General features: G+C 49.8%; 1 protein-coding gene across 1 annotated transcript; it reads left to right on the top strand.

Annotated features, from left to right (window-relative positions):
• Positions 1–924: 924 nt before the first annotated feature.
• ERVH48-1 (endogenous retrovirus group 48 member 1) lies at positions 925–7,452 on the top strand. Its single transcript, XM_017956416.3, has 3 exons — positions 925–1,244; positions 4,469–5,796; positions 6,689–7,452. The coding sequence occupies exon 2, from the start codon at positions 4,753–4,755 to the stop codon at positions 5,602–5,604; it is 852 nt and encodes a 283-aa protein (XP_017811905.3). The 5' UTR covers positions 925–1,244; positions 4,469–4,752; the 3' UTR covers positions 5,605–5,796; positions 6,689–7,452.
• The last annotated feature ends 5,846 nt before the right edge of the window (positions 7,453–13,298 follow it).

The following is a 13,298-nucleotide window of genomic DNA, read 5'->3' as shown; positions in this document are numbered from 1 at the left end:
ATAGGCCGGGCGCGGTGGCTCAAGCCTGTAATCCCAGCACTTTGGGAGGCTGAGACGGGCGGATCACGAGGTCAGGAGATCGAGACCATCTGGCTGACACGGTGAAACCCCCTCTCTACTAAAAAATACAAAAAACTAGCCGGGCGAGGTGGCGGGCGCCTGTAGTCCCAGCTACTCGGGAGGCTGAGGCAGGAGAATGGCGTAAACCCGGGAGGCGGAGCTTGCAGTGAGCTGAGATCCGGCCACTGCACTCCAGCCTGGGCGACAGAGCGAGACTCCGTCTCAAAAAAAAAAAAAAATTATAGAGTTTCAGTACCTCACCCAGGCTTATGAACTAACTTGGCATGACCTCTATGTTATCCTGTCTTCCACCCTCACCCCGGAAGACTGGGACGTATCTGGACCCTAGCTCAGACACAGGCTGATACAATTATCACCAAGCTCCTGCCCAGCCTACTGGTGCAGAGGTAGTCCCCAGCCAGGACCCCCACTGGGATCATCAAGGTGGGGCCTTTGGACGCTGCCACCGAGACCACGATTGTCTCCTTGCAGGACTCAAAAAGGGTGCCCACAAAGCGGTAAACTATGAAAAACTTTCAGAAATCACCCAGGGTCCTGACAAACACCCAGCCCTTTTTCCTCTCTTGTTTAACTGAAGCCACGAGAAAATATACCAACCTAGACCCAGCCAGCCCAGAAGGAACCACTCTCTTAAACGTTCGGTTCATCTCCCAACCCATCCCTGATATCCGGCACAAGCTTCAGAAGCTTGACGATGACCCTCAATTGAATCCCACAATGAGGCCTTCTAAATTTAGCCTTCAAAGTCTTTAACAGTCATTATCAGGAAAGTAAAAGGCAAAAACAGGCAGAGTTTCAAATGGTTGCCTCCGCCATTGGGGCCCTGCAGGTCGGTGGGGCTGCAGCGCCACACGGGAGCCGCCTAGCAATCCACCTCCACCTGGCACCTGTTTCAAGTGCGGCAATGAAGGCCACTGGTCCAGACAATGCCCAAACCCAGGTAAGCCCACCAGGCAGTGCCCCCTCTGCGGAGGACACCACTGGAAGTTGGACTGTGAGCGGCCCCTGCAAGGACCGCCCCCATCCCTTCCTGAGCTGGCCAACACCTACTCGAGCTCATCGGCCTTGCTGCTGAAGACTGACGGTCCCCTGGAACGGACACCCCGGCAACTACCGTCGCTTCATCTGAGCCAAGGGTAACCCTGATGGTGGCAGGTAGCCCAGTATGTTTTTAAAATTAATATCAAGTCAACCTACTCTGCTTTATCTAATTTTTCAGGACCCACTGAGTCCTCAGGTCTCTGTTGGGGGAATTGAAGGACAAGTCTCCAAACCGCGAGCACCGCCTCCACTTTTCTGCTCCCTTCACACCTTTCCCTTCACTCACTCTTAGTCCTGCCCTCATGCCCAACTCCGCTTCTAGGCAGAGACATCCTTTCAAAACTCCACACCACTTTCCACTTCCATGTTCCCCATAGTACCCAACATATCCACCCAGACCACTCCGGGCCATCTAACTTTCTTCTCCTCCTCCAACCTCCCACCTTAAAACATGTCACCTTTCCTAATCCCCCATCCGTAGTTAACCCCGCTGTTTGAGATACTTCCACACCCTCAGTCGCAAAATACCACACCCCCTTCTGCATTACCCTCAAAAACCCCACCCAGTTCCTGTCACAGAAGCAGTATCTAATCCCCCATGCAGCTCTTACAGGCCTAAAGCCTATCATTTCTCGCCTCCTCGCCTGTCAACTACTCTGCCCAACAAACTCCCCTTTTAACACACCAATTCTACCTGTTAAAAAGCCAGATGGAACTTATTGCTTAGTCCAGGACCTCAGGCTCATTAACCAAGCTGTACTCCCAGTATGTCCAGTATTTCCTAACCCATACACTTTACTTTCTGCAATTCCCTCCAATATCACCCATTTTTCTGTCCCAGACCTAAAGGATGCTTTTTTTCCCCCACAATTTCTTTGCACCCTGATTCTCAAGACCTCTTTGCTGTTATGTGGGAAGACCCCAACACCCACCTTTCACATCAGCTCACCTGGTGCATATACTATCTCAAGGTTTTAGAGACGGCACCCACCTTTTTGGACAGGCCCTTGCTCGTGACCTCTGTGCCTTAGCCCTAAAACTGTCCACTCTCCTTGATGATGGGCTCCTGTGTAGCCCCTCTCAAAGAGACTGCAGCGCCCACACTCTCTCTCTTTTAAACGTACTGGCAGAGCGGAGGTATTGGGTCTCCTCTAAAGAAGCACAAGTGTGTACCCCCTCAGACACCTATCTAGGGCTAGCTCTTACCCCATGAACCTGAGGCCTCACAACTGACCACATATCCCTCCTCCAGTCCCTCCTGCCTCCGCAAACTAAGGAAGAAATTCTCTTTTCTAGGACTAGCAGGATATTTTAGGCTCTGGGTTCCCTCCTTCGCTCTACTTGCCAAACTGTTATACCAAGCTGCTAAAGGCCCTGTCCATGAGCCTTTAAACCCTGCACAGCCTATTACCCAGCCTTTCTGTCTACTCCAGAAGGCTCTCACCTCAGCCCCCGTCCTCACCTTCCCAGACCTCACCAAACCTTTCTTCCTCTATACCGATGAACGGCGTGGAGTTGTACTACACGTTCTAACCCAGTCTAAGGGATCCACCCTCCAGGTTGTTGTCTACCTCTCTAAACAGCTGGAAACCACAGTTCTTGGATGGCCTGCCTGCGTCCAAGCACTGGTGGCAGCTGCTGCCCTCACCCGTGAGAGCCTAAAACTATCTCTCCATGCCAACCTAACAGTTTATTCAACCCATAACATCAAAGACTTGCTAGCTCACCGCAGTGTACTAAGTCTTATCTCTGCCCCATGGCTCCTCCAACTGTACGCTTTATTCACAGAAACCTCCCAAATCATCGTGCTAACCAGCTCCCATCTAAATCCGGCCACGCTCTTACCTGAAGCAACTACCTTCCAAGACCCTGCACATTTGTGTGTGGACACCGTTCAAACCTTTCTTATACCTTTTCCAAACCTAACAGACCAGCCCCTTCCAGATGCCTCCTGTACTTGGTTTGTAGTTGGCAGCTCCTTCCTACATCAAGGACGCCGACATGCTGGCTAGGCTATAGTGTCACCTGCCCACACTGTTGAAGTCAGTCCGCTCCCCTAGGTGCCACCTCCCAAAAGGCTGAACTCATCGTCCTCACTTGAGCTCTCACTTGAGCAGCCGGACAACAGATCAATGTATATTCAGATTCTCATTATGCATCCACGTAGCGCACTCACACTGGTCCATCTGGAAAGAATGGGGTTTCCTAACTGCAAACAACACCCCTGTCGTACATGGCTCTGTCATCAGCAAGCTCATTCTGGCTGCCAGGCTCCCGCAGAAACACACCATCATCACTGCAGGGGCCACCAAACCCCAGACAATCCTACACTGGCCGGAAATGCTTTAGCAGATAGAGTAGCCAAACAAATAGCCCTACAACCCGTGCAAAGCCAGTTTCTGTCTCTGCCCTCCTTCTCTCCTCTTTACTCCCCAGAAGAAAAGGAGGACTACCGAGCCCAAAACCTTCAAAAACAAGGACCACAGTGTGTCAAGGAAGGGCACTTCGCTCTTCCTCACTCTCAAACAATCCCTGTCCTCCAAAGCCTCCACGACTCTTTCCATGTTGGGTACACACCTCTCCTGCAACTTCTCCACCCTGTCCTCACTTGTCCTCATCTTTCCAGCTGTGTTCGAGAGATTACCCAGTCCTGCTCTATCTGCCGCTCAGTGTCACCCCAGGTTCCCTCTGGCAGCTGCCTTTTCCTACCCGCCAAGCCCAGGGCCAGGCACCTGGGCAAGATTGGCAGGTAGACTTCGCTCACATGCCACCTGATAAACGACTCCGCTACCTTCTAGTCTTTGTCTGTACTTTCTCCGGGTGGGCAGAAGAATTCCCAACAACTTCAGAAGGTGCAAATGTCATCACACAAACTCTCATCATGCATATAATTCCCCGTTTCGGACTCCCAATATCCATCTAGTCCGATAACAGGCCTGCCTTTATCAGCCAAATTACCCAAGGCGTCTCTACATCCCTGGGAATAAAATGGGTTCTCCACACACGCTACAGGCCTCAATCTTCAGGCAAAGTTGAAAAGGTCAACTCTGTCCTTAAAGCCCAACTCACCAAGCTCACTCTAGAAACCTGCCAGTCGTGGCCGAGAAATCTCCCTTTCGCCCTCATGAGACGCTGGCAACACCAAAGGCAGCCTCTTTTTAGAGTCCCTTTGAGATCGTGTATGGCCGAACTTTTGTCTTAGGGCCTCCACCCTTACCAGACTCTGAGCCACTTGGGAATTACCTCCCCTCCTTAATCCAGACACGATCTTTCATTCGTGAAGCAGGGAATGAGGCCATGCCTCTCCCTGCCGACACCTTGTTCTCTCAACATAACTGTCTTGCAGGCACAGACGTGTTTATCGGCCAACCCGACCCTCACAAAAGCTACAACCGAAGTGGACAGACCCCTACACTGTGGTACTTGGCACGCTAACTGCAGTGAGAGTCCAAGGACTCCCCCACTGGATCCATCGTACCAGGGTCAAGCTCGCCCCCAAGGCTGCTTCTTCCTCCAAAACATTAACAGCTAAGTGTTGCCTAGGTCAATTTCTCCTACCAAGCTTAAATTAACCAACATTTTTTTCCTAAAAGTCAAAACACAAGGAATATTAACCACCTGCTTCCAGGAATGGCCTGTACCTACCCAACCGCTTGCTATACCTCTCTTCCACCCAAAAGTCTTAATACAGGAATATCCCTCACCCCGATCCTAATACTGTCAGTAGCTGTCCTGCTGTCCGCAGCAGCCCCTCCCAGCTGCCGTGAGTGTTATCAGTCTTTCCACTACAGAGGAAAGGTTCAACAATCCTTTACTTACCATACTTACATAGAAAGATCCTGTTATGGAACCTTAATTGAAGAATGTGCTGAATCAGGAAAGAGTTATTATAAAGTAAAGAATCCAGGAGTATCTGGCAGTCGTAATGGGGCTATATGCCCGCAAGGGAAGCAGTGGCTTTGCTTCACCAAAATTGGACAATGGGGAGTAAACACTCAAGTACTCGAGGACATAAAGAGAGAACAGATTATAGCCAAAGCCAAAGCCTCAAAACCAACAACTCCCCCTGAAAATCACCCGTGGTATTTCCATTCCTTTTATACGAAAACTACAAGCAGATGCATCCCTTCCCAAGCCAGGAAAATACCTGTTTGTAGATCTAGGAGAACCATCGCGCTTACCATGAATGTGTCCAATTGCTGGGTATGCCAGGGAGCTCGTGTGAGGGAACAGGGGCTGTGGGACGGGCTAGACATTCCCCCTTACTTACTAGCATCCCAAAACCCCAGCCTCACTCTCACTCCTCAGGAATGCCCGCAGTCCTGGACACTTAGCAACCCAGTGAGAATATCCCGCAAGTGGACCAATAAAACCCATCGCACCGTAGGTGAAAACCCCTGTCACCAAACCCTAACGGTCAACACCTCCAGAGCTGAGTGGTGGCCAAGCTTATCCCCGGAGCCTGGTCTCCTTCTAACTTAAGCTACCTCAATTGTGTCTTGTCCACAAAGGCCTAGTACTGTACAAACACCACTAACCCTTATGCTGCATAGCCCTGCCTAGGTGCACCATGCGACAATCCCATGAACACCAGCCTACCATGGACTGCCCCTGATGGATTCCTTTGGATATGTGGAACCCAGGCTTACTCATGGCTACCTTATCACTAGCAAGGTACTTGCTTCCTAGGCATAATTAAACCTGGATTCTTTTTACTTCCAAAGCAGGCGGGCAACACCCTCAGAATCCCTGTGTATGATAACCAGAGGAAAACGATCCTCGGAGGTAGGAGGGAGCCAACGATGGCGAGAGGATGAGAAACAGGCCTTACAGTCCTGCCACTTGGGCGGAGGATGGTTCGTGGGGTTATCGCACTTTCATATATACGCCAAATAGAACAATTAGACTACAGGCTGTTCTGGAGATAATCACCAACCAAACCGCCTGAGCCCTAGAAATGCTCGCACAACAGCAAACCCAAATGCACGCGGCAATTTATCAAAACAGGCTGGCACTAGACTACTTAGTAGCAGAAGAGGGTGGGGCCTGTGGTAGGTTTAATATCTCCAATTGCTGTCTTAACATAGGCGATAAATGGAAAAGCGGTTCTAAAAATTGCTTCAAACATCAGAAAAGTAGCCCACGGACCAGGCCAAACCTGAAGGGAGGGGACCCAACAAAACTTCTAGGAGGTGGTTCTCTAATTTAGGAGGATTGAAAATGCTGGTAGGGACGGTCATCTTCATCGTTGGGTTCCTCCTGTTTCTCCCCTGTTATCCCACTGATAATGAAAGTCATTAAAACTCTTGTTGAAACTACAGTTAGCCGCCAGACAGTCCAGACGATGCTCCTGCTACAATGGCACGATGGATGCCCACCTGTCTCTCAAGAATCCCCCAAAATTAAGTTTTTCTTTTTCCAAGGTGCCCACGCCACCCCTATGTCACACCTGAAGTAGTTATTGAGAAAGTCGTCCCTTTTCCCTCTTTTATAACCAAATAGACAGGAATGAAAGATTCTCTCCGGGGCATGAAAGCTTGAGGAATGAATAACTCCTCCTCCTCAGGCCCAGTCCTAACTTGCGCCAGCAGCGTGCATCAGCAAGATAGCAGAGGCAGGAAGAGAGCTGGCTGGAAGACACATACCCTCCGCAGATCAAGAGGGAGGCCATCCCAGTGCTACATAGCAGTCACGTCAGGCTGGGACAATTCCTGTTTACAGAGGACTATAAAACCCCTGCTCTGTCCTCACTTGGGGCTGATGCCATTTTCAGTCTCAGGCTGTCTGCACCCAGGCACTCATTAACACAGCGTGTTGCTCCACACCGCCTCGTGTTGTCTGTTGGCGCGTTCTCTGGGTTCCAACCAATGCAAGAGCCTTGCATCCAGTGCTGAGACCCGCGAGGGGCTTTGGTCCACGTCCCCCGTGGACCTGCCACCCCTCCATCCCGGAGAGCAGGCCACAGCAGCCAGACATAGGAAGCTTCTCAGCCTCTAGTCGCCTCTCTGGGCCTGCACATCGGTCACTGATCTCGCCTACTGGTAAGTTTCCTGGAAGCCCAGTTAACAGGGAAAAATCCACACAGCCTCTCTTGGTTTCTCCAGCCCCAAAATCCAACATTGGTCCAAGAAGGCTATGGCATGGCTGGGTGTGGTGGTTCACGCCTGTAATCCCAGCACTTTGGGAGGCCGAGGCTGTTAGATCACGAGGTCGGGAATTTGAGACCAGCCTGGCTGGTGCACTCTCAGGGTTCCAACCAATGCAAGAGCCTTGCACTGATGACATGTCCCCAGGGTGGTTGGGGCACAGCTTGGTTTTATACATTTTAGGGAGACATGAGACACCAATCAATACATGTAAGAAGTACCCTGGTTCTTCTGGAAAGGTGGGACAACTTGAAGCAAAGGCAGGAACACTCCAAGCAGGGAGGGAGCTTGCTGGGCACAGATAGGTGAGACACTGCAGGCTGCATTCTTTTGAGTTTCTGATTAGCCTTTCTGAAGGAGGCAATGAGATACGCATTTATGGCAGTGAGCAGAGGGTGACTTTGAATAGAATGGGAGGCAGATTTCCCTTAAGCAGTTTCCAGCTTGACTTTTCCTTAGTGATTTTGGAGCCCAAAATATTTTTTCTTTCACACGGGCAGCATGGGAGGATCACTTAAGCTCAGGAGCCACAGGTTGCAGTGAGCAGAGATCACACCACTGCATTCCAGTCTGGGTGACAGAGCGAGACGCTGTCTCAAGAAAACAAAACTAGGCTGGGCACGGTGACTCACGCCTGTAATCCCAGTACTTTGGGAGGCCAAGGTGGGTGGATCACAAGGTCAGGAGTTTGAGACCAGCCTGACCAACATGGTGAAACCCTGTCTCTACTAAAAATACAAAACTTAGCCAGGGAGGCGGAGGTTGCAGTGAGCCAAGATCGAGCCACTGCACTCCAGCCTGCGCAACACAGCGAGACTCTGTTTCAAAAAACAAACAAAATAAACTAAACCCACCTGTAGGCCTGGAGTAATCATGCTTGTAATCTCAGCACTTTGGGAGTCTGAGGCAGGCGGATTGCTTGAGTCCAGGAGTTCGAGACCAGCCTGAGTAGCATGGTGAAACCCCATGTCTACAAACATTTTTTTTTTAAAGCTGGGCATGGTGGTGCACACCTGAAGTCCTAGCTACTCTGGAGGCTAAGGTGCGAGAATCCCCTGAACCCAGGAGGCGGAGCTTGCAATGAGAGGAGATTGAGCCACTGCACTCCGGCCTGGGCGACAAGAGTGAAACCACTTCTCAAAAAAATAAAAACAACAAAATACCACTGAACTCCCGCCTGGGTGACAGAGTGAGACCCCTTCTTAAAACAAAAACAAAAACAAAACAACAAAATAGCACTTGTAACTGCAGCTAATCAGAGCATGGATATTCGGGGCCACTTGAGTCAGTGCTCCTGGCTTGCAATCTCTAAACTTGGCCCAGAGAAGCTCTTCTCACGTGAGTTTTGCCCCTGCTTCTTTCTTTAGGTCGACACCTGCTAGGCTTAGGACACTGTGGGCGGGGACAACAGAAAGGATATTTTCAACCTTTTTTGGTAACAAGAGTTGTTTCTTTTTTCTTTTTTTTCCTCTGCCCTGTCTTATAATGATAAAAGAGTTGCCTCTTTATTTTTATTTTTTTATTTTATTATTATTTTTTTGAGATGGAGTCTTGCTCTGTCGCCCAGGCTGGAGTGCAATAGCGCGATCCCGGCTCACTGTAAGCTCCGCCTCCCAGGTTCACGCCATTCTCCTGTCTCAGCCTCCCAAGTGGCTGGGACTACAGGCGCCCGCCACCATGCCTGGCTAATTTTTTGTATTTTTAGTAGAGATGGGGTTTCACCGTGTTAGCCAGGATGGTCTCAATCTCCTGACCTCGTGATCTGCCCACCTCGGCCTCCCAAAGTGCTGAGATTACAGGCATGAGCCCCCGCACCTGGCCTATGTTTATTTTTTATCTATTTTTTTGAGACAGGGTCTCACTATGTTGCCCAGGTGGGTCTCGAACATCTGAGCTCAAGTGACCCTCCCATGTCAGCCTCCCAGAGTGCTGTGATTCCAGGCATGAGCCAATATGCCTGGCCAAGAGTTGCTTTTTATTTTATTTATTTATTTAGAGACGTAGTCTCACTCTGTTGCCCAGGCTGGAGTACAGTGGCGTGATCTCGGCTCACTGCAACCTCCACCTCTCAGGTTCGAGCAATTCTCCTGCCACAGTCTCCCGAGTAACTGAGATTATAGGCCAGCGCTATGATGCTCGGCTAATTTTTGGGTTTTTAGTACAGACGGGGTTTCGCCATGTTGGCCAGGCTGGTCTCGAACGTCTGACCGCAGGTGATCTGCCCACCTGGGCCTCCCATAGTGCTGGGATTACCAGTGTGAGCCACCACGTCCGGCCTCCAAGTTTCTATTTCACATTTCTCATCTCCATCCTGCCAAGTGTCTATTCCGCACAGTATCGACTCATTTGCTCTGAAGGATGAGCTGAGTTCTCCTGGGCTACCTCCCAAGCTCCTGTTTGTGTCCTCCAGGTTCCTGGTTTATCTTTTGCTTACTTGTTAGGGTTTATAACACTCTCATTCTGTCTTGCAATCTCCATAGTTGTTTAGCTTTAATTCACAGGCAAATAGGTTCTAAGATCTCCTCCAGTACTACTGTAGCCTTCGATTCTTGATTTTTTTTTTTTTTTTTTGAGATGGACTTCCGCTTTTGTTGCCCAGGCTGGAGTGCAATGGTGTGGTCTTGGCTCACCGCGGCTTCTGCCTCCCAGGTTCAAGCGATTTTACTGCCACAGCCTCCCAAGTAGCTGGGATTACAAGAGCCCGCCATCATGACCAGCTAATTTTTGTATTTTTAGTAGAGACGGGGTTTTGCCATGTTGGCCAGGCTGGTCTCAAACAATTTCACCATGTTGGCCAGGCTGGTCTCAAACTCCTGACCTCAGGTGATCCACCCATCGCGGCTTCCTGAAGTGCTGGAATTACAAACGTGAGCCACCGAGCCTGGCCGAGTTTTGAATGTTGAATGTTAGTTCATCTCGTTTGGCTGGATTTCATTGTCTAGTTTTCCTCCCACAAAGGGCTTGGGGAGGTGACAGTCTCTGAATACAGGCAGTTGAAAGATGGCATCTATGGGCCAGCACAGCGGCTCCTGTCCTGATCCCTGCACTTAGGGAGGTGGAGGCGGGGAGATAGCTTGAGGTCAGGAGTTTGAGACCAGCCTGGCCAAAATGGTGAAATCCTGACTCTAGTATAAATACAAAAATTAGCTGGGCCTGGTGGCCTTTCCTAAAGGATTGGCCTCAGCCACTTAGCCTGAGGCTGCTCTGAGACCGCAGTGGAGAGCCACTGAGCTGTGGCTTCCTCACACCCAGATGCTGCTTCAGCCCCAGTGCCTCTCACACCCCCATCCAGAGGCCTTGAGGACTGCCCTCCAGGGCTCCCTCCACCAATGCCCTGTGCTCCTGGCGAAATCCCTTTCAACATCCGGGTGAGGCATGATGTCCTTCAAAGCCTTCTCTGATGAATCCCCATCTCTGCCCCTCCCCAGGCAGCTCCCCTACCTCATCTTCCACATCTGTTATTATCCAGCACATCGCCATGCATCTCTCAGCTGCCCCCTTCCCAGGCCGTGCACTCACAGAAGGCAGGCTGTCTTTATCATGTCTGAACCCATGGCTGAGGCATAGTGCCTAGCATATAGTAGGCATTTCAAATAATGTTTATTACAGACAGGTCTGTAAGAGTGAAAATTACACTAGAAGGAACACTGTTTTAGCAGTTGTGAATTTTTTATATTCTATTGCTTCAGATCCCTTCTAGAATAAAGGCCAACCAAGGTCAGGGGGAAGGGGAAGGAGGGTCAGGGAAAGAAGGTGGTAGAACCAAGGAAGCTGAGCACCTAAAACACTCACTTATTTTAATCCTATCTCTGGCCAGCCCTTTTATTAAATTAAAATTACCCCTTTAATACTGGATCAACAAACTATAGTCCAAGAGACAAACCCTGCTTCCTGCCCCTTTCTGTAAGCTAAATGTTTTTTTTTTTTGTGATGGAATCTCGCTCTGTCGCCCAGGCTGGAGTGCAGTGGGGTGAACTCGGCTCACTGCAAGCTCCGCCTCCCAGGTTCACGCCATTCTCCTGCCTCAGCCTCCCGAGTAGCCGGGACCACAGGCGCCCGCCACCACACCTGGCTAATTTTTGTATTTATTTTAGAAGAGATGGGGTTTCACCGTGTTAGCCAGGATGGTCTCCTGACCTCGTGACCACCCACCTCCGCCTTTCAAAGTGCTGGGATTACAGGCGTGAGCTGTGCCCGGCCTCCGACAGCACTCTTCAAAGACAGAATGTGGGAAATCACATAGACCCAAACAATAGCCCCGTGGGTGCCCACTGTATTGCCACCAGATGGACTGTCAAGAAGTCATCTGCAATGCTAGCTACAAAATGCAGAACTGTGCTTGGTGCTGGCTATTGGGTTTTCAGCCCTTTCAATGGGTGGAGGAGCGTAAACCAAAATCCCAGAAAGACTAGCCCAACAGGACTAGTTCTAAGGGAAGAACTTTGTATATTTTTTGAGATGGAGTTTTGCTCTTGTTGCCCAGGCTGGAGTGCAATGGCGCGATCTCTGCTCACTGCAACCTCCGCCTCCCGGGTTCAAGTGATTTTCCTGCCTCAGCCTCCCGAGTAGCTGGGATTACAGGCACACGCCAACACACCTGGATAATTCTGTATTGTTAGTAGAGATGGGGTTTCACCATGCTGGTCAGGCTGGTCTCAAATTCCCGCCTCAGCCTCCTAAATTGCAGGGATTACAGGCATAAGCCACCGCGCCCGGCCAGGGAAGAACTTTATACAAGTCTCATGCTTCATCCTAAAAATATATGCAAATCAAAATATATTCATGTTCATTTTAATATTAAAGGAATTTCCATTTCCAAAGCATCACCGCCCATCACAGTAGTTCCATGGATCCCAGCTTGAGAAGCTATTAAATGAAAAACCAAAAAAAAGCAAATAGCAGGATAGAAAAGTTGTATGTACATTAAAATGGTTACATCACTTTAACCACCACTAGGGAATCCTGTAAGATGTTAATGGCTGGGCATGGGGGCTCATGCCTGCAATCCCAGCACTTTTGGGGGCTGAGGCAGGCTCTGCCTCTACAAAAAATACAAAAATTAGGTGGGCATGGTGGCCAGTGCCTGCAGTCCCAGCTACAAAGTGAGCTGAGATGGGAGGATTGCTTGGGCCTGGGAGGATGAGGCTGCAGTAGGCTGAGATTGCACCACTGCTCCCGGCAAGAGTGAGGCTGTCTCAAAAAAAAAAAAAAAAAAAGCCTGGGTTAGCTTAGTGGATTTTAGGTAAGTTTACTATTTTCTTTTTGGTAATGTAGTTTTACCACTTTTATTATAAAAAATGTGTTTAGAAGAATCTGGCTGAGTTGCTAAGTCTCCTGTGTGGTAACACAATCTGAGGCAGATGACAATACTAGTTTTCAATTTTGATATTTAAAAAAAACTTTTTTTTTTTTTTTGAGATGGAGTCTCACGCTGTCACCCAGACCGGAGTGCAATGGCATGATCTCGGCTTACTGCAAACTCTGCCTCCCAGGTTCAAGCGATTCTCCTGCCTCAGCCTCCTGAGTAGCTGGGATTACAGGCGTGTACCATCACAGTCGGCTAATTTTTGTATTTTTAGTAGACACAGGGTTTCACCACGTTGGCCAGGCTGGTCTCAAAACTCCTGACCTCAAGTGATCCACCCGCCTTGGCCTCCCAAAGTGCTGGGATCACAGGTGTGAGCCACCGTGCCCTGGCCCTCACCTACATTGGTTACTTTCTCTAAGTCAGACTGGGCTCTGTCTCTGCACAGTGCTGGGGGAGTGTGCTCCATGTGATGCACAGGAGCCCCCCCGCCCCCACTGTCCCGGAAGGTGTGCCTTAAAGTTATCACAAGGGATGGAAGGTTACTTGGCCAATCCAGAAACCCTCAATAGGTAAAACAGCTCACTGAGTGCCTATGGCCAGCTAGGATCAACTTTGTCATTGTACTGCACAAAACTTCACCTCTTCCTAATGTCACCAATGAAAATGTCCCCAAGTTTACACAAAATACCTAACAGAGGCAAACAAAACAATTCTCTTCCTTT

This window comes from Papio anubis, chromosome 4, assembly GCF_008728515.1.
Source record: "Papio anubis isolate 15944 chromosome 4, Panubis1.0, whole genome shotgun sequence".
Lineage (NCBI taxonomy): Eukaryota > Metazoa > Chordata > Mammalia > Primates > Cercopithecidae > Papio > Papio anubis.
Note: the sequence above shows the minus strand (reverse complement) of the source record. Positions and strands in the feature narration are given on the sequence as shown.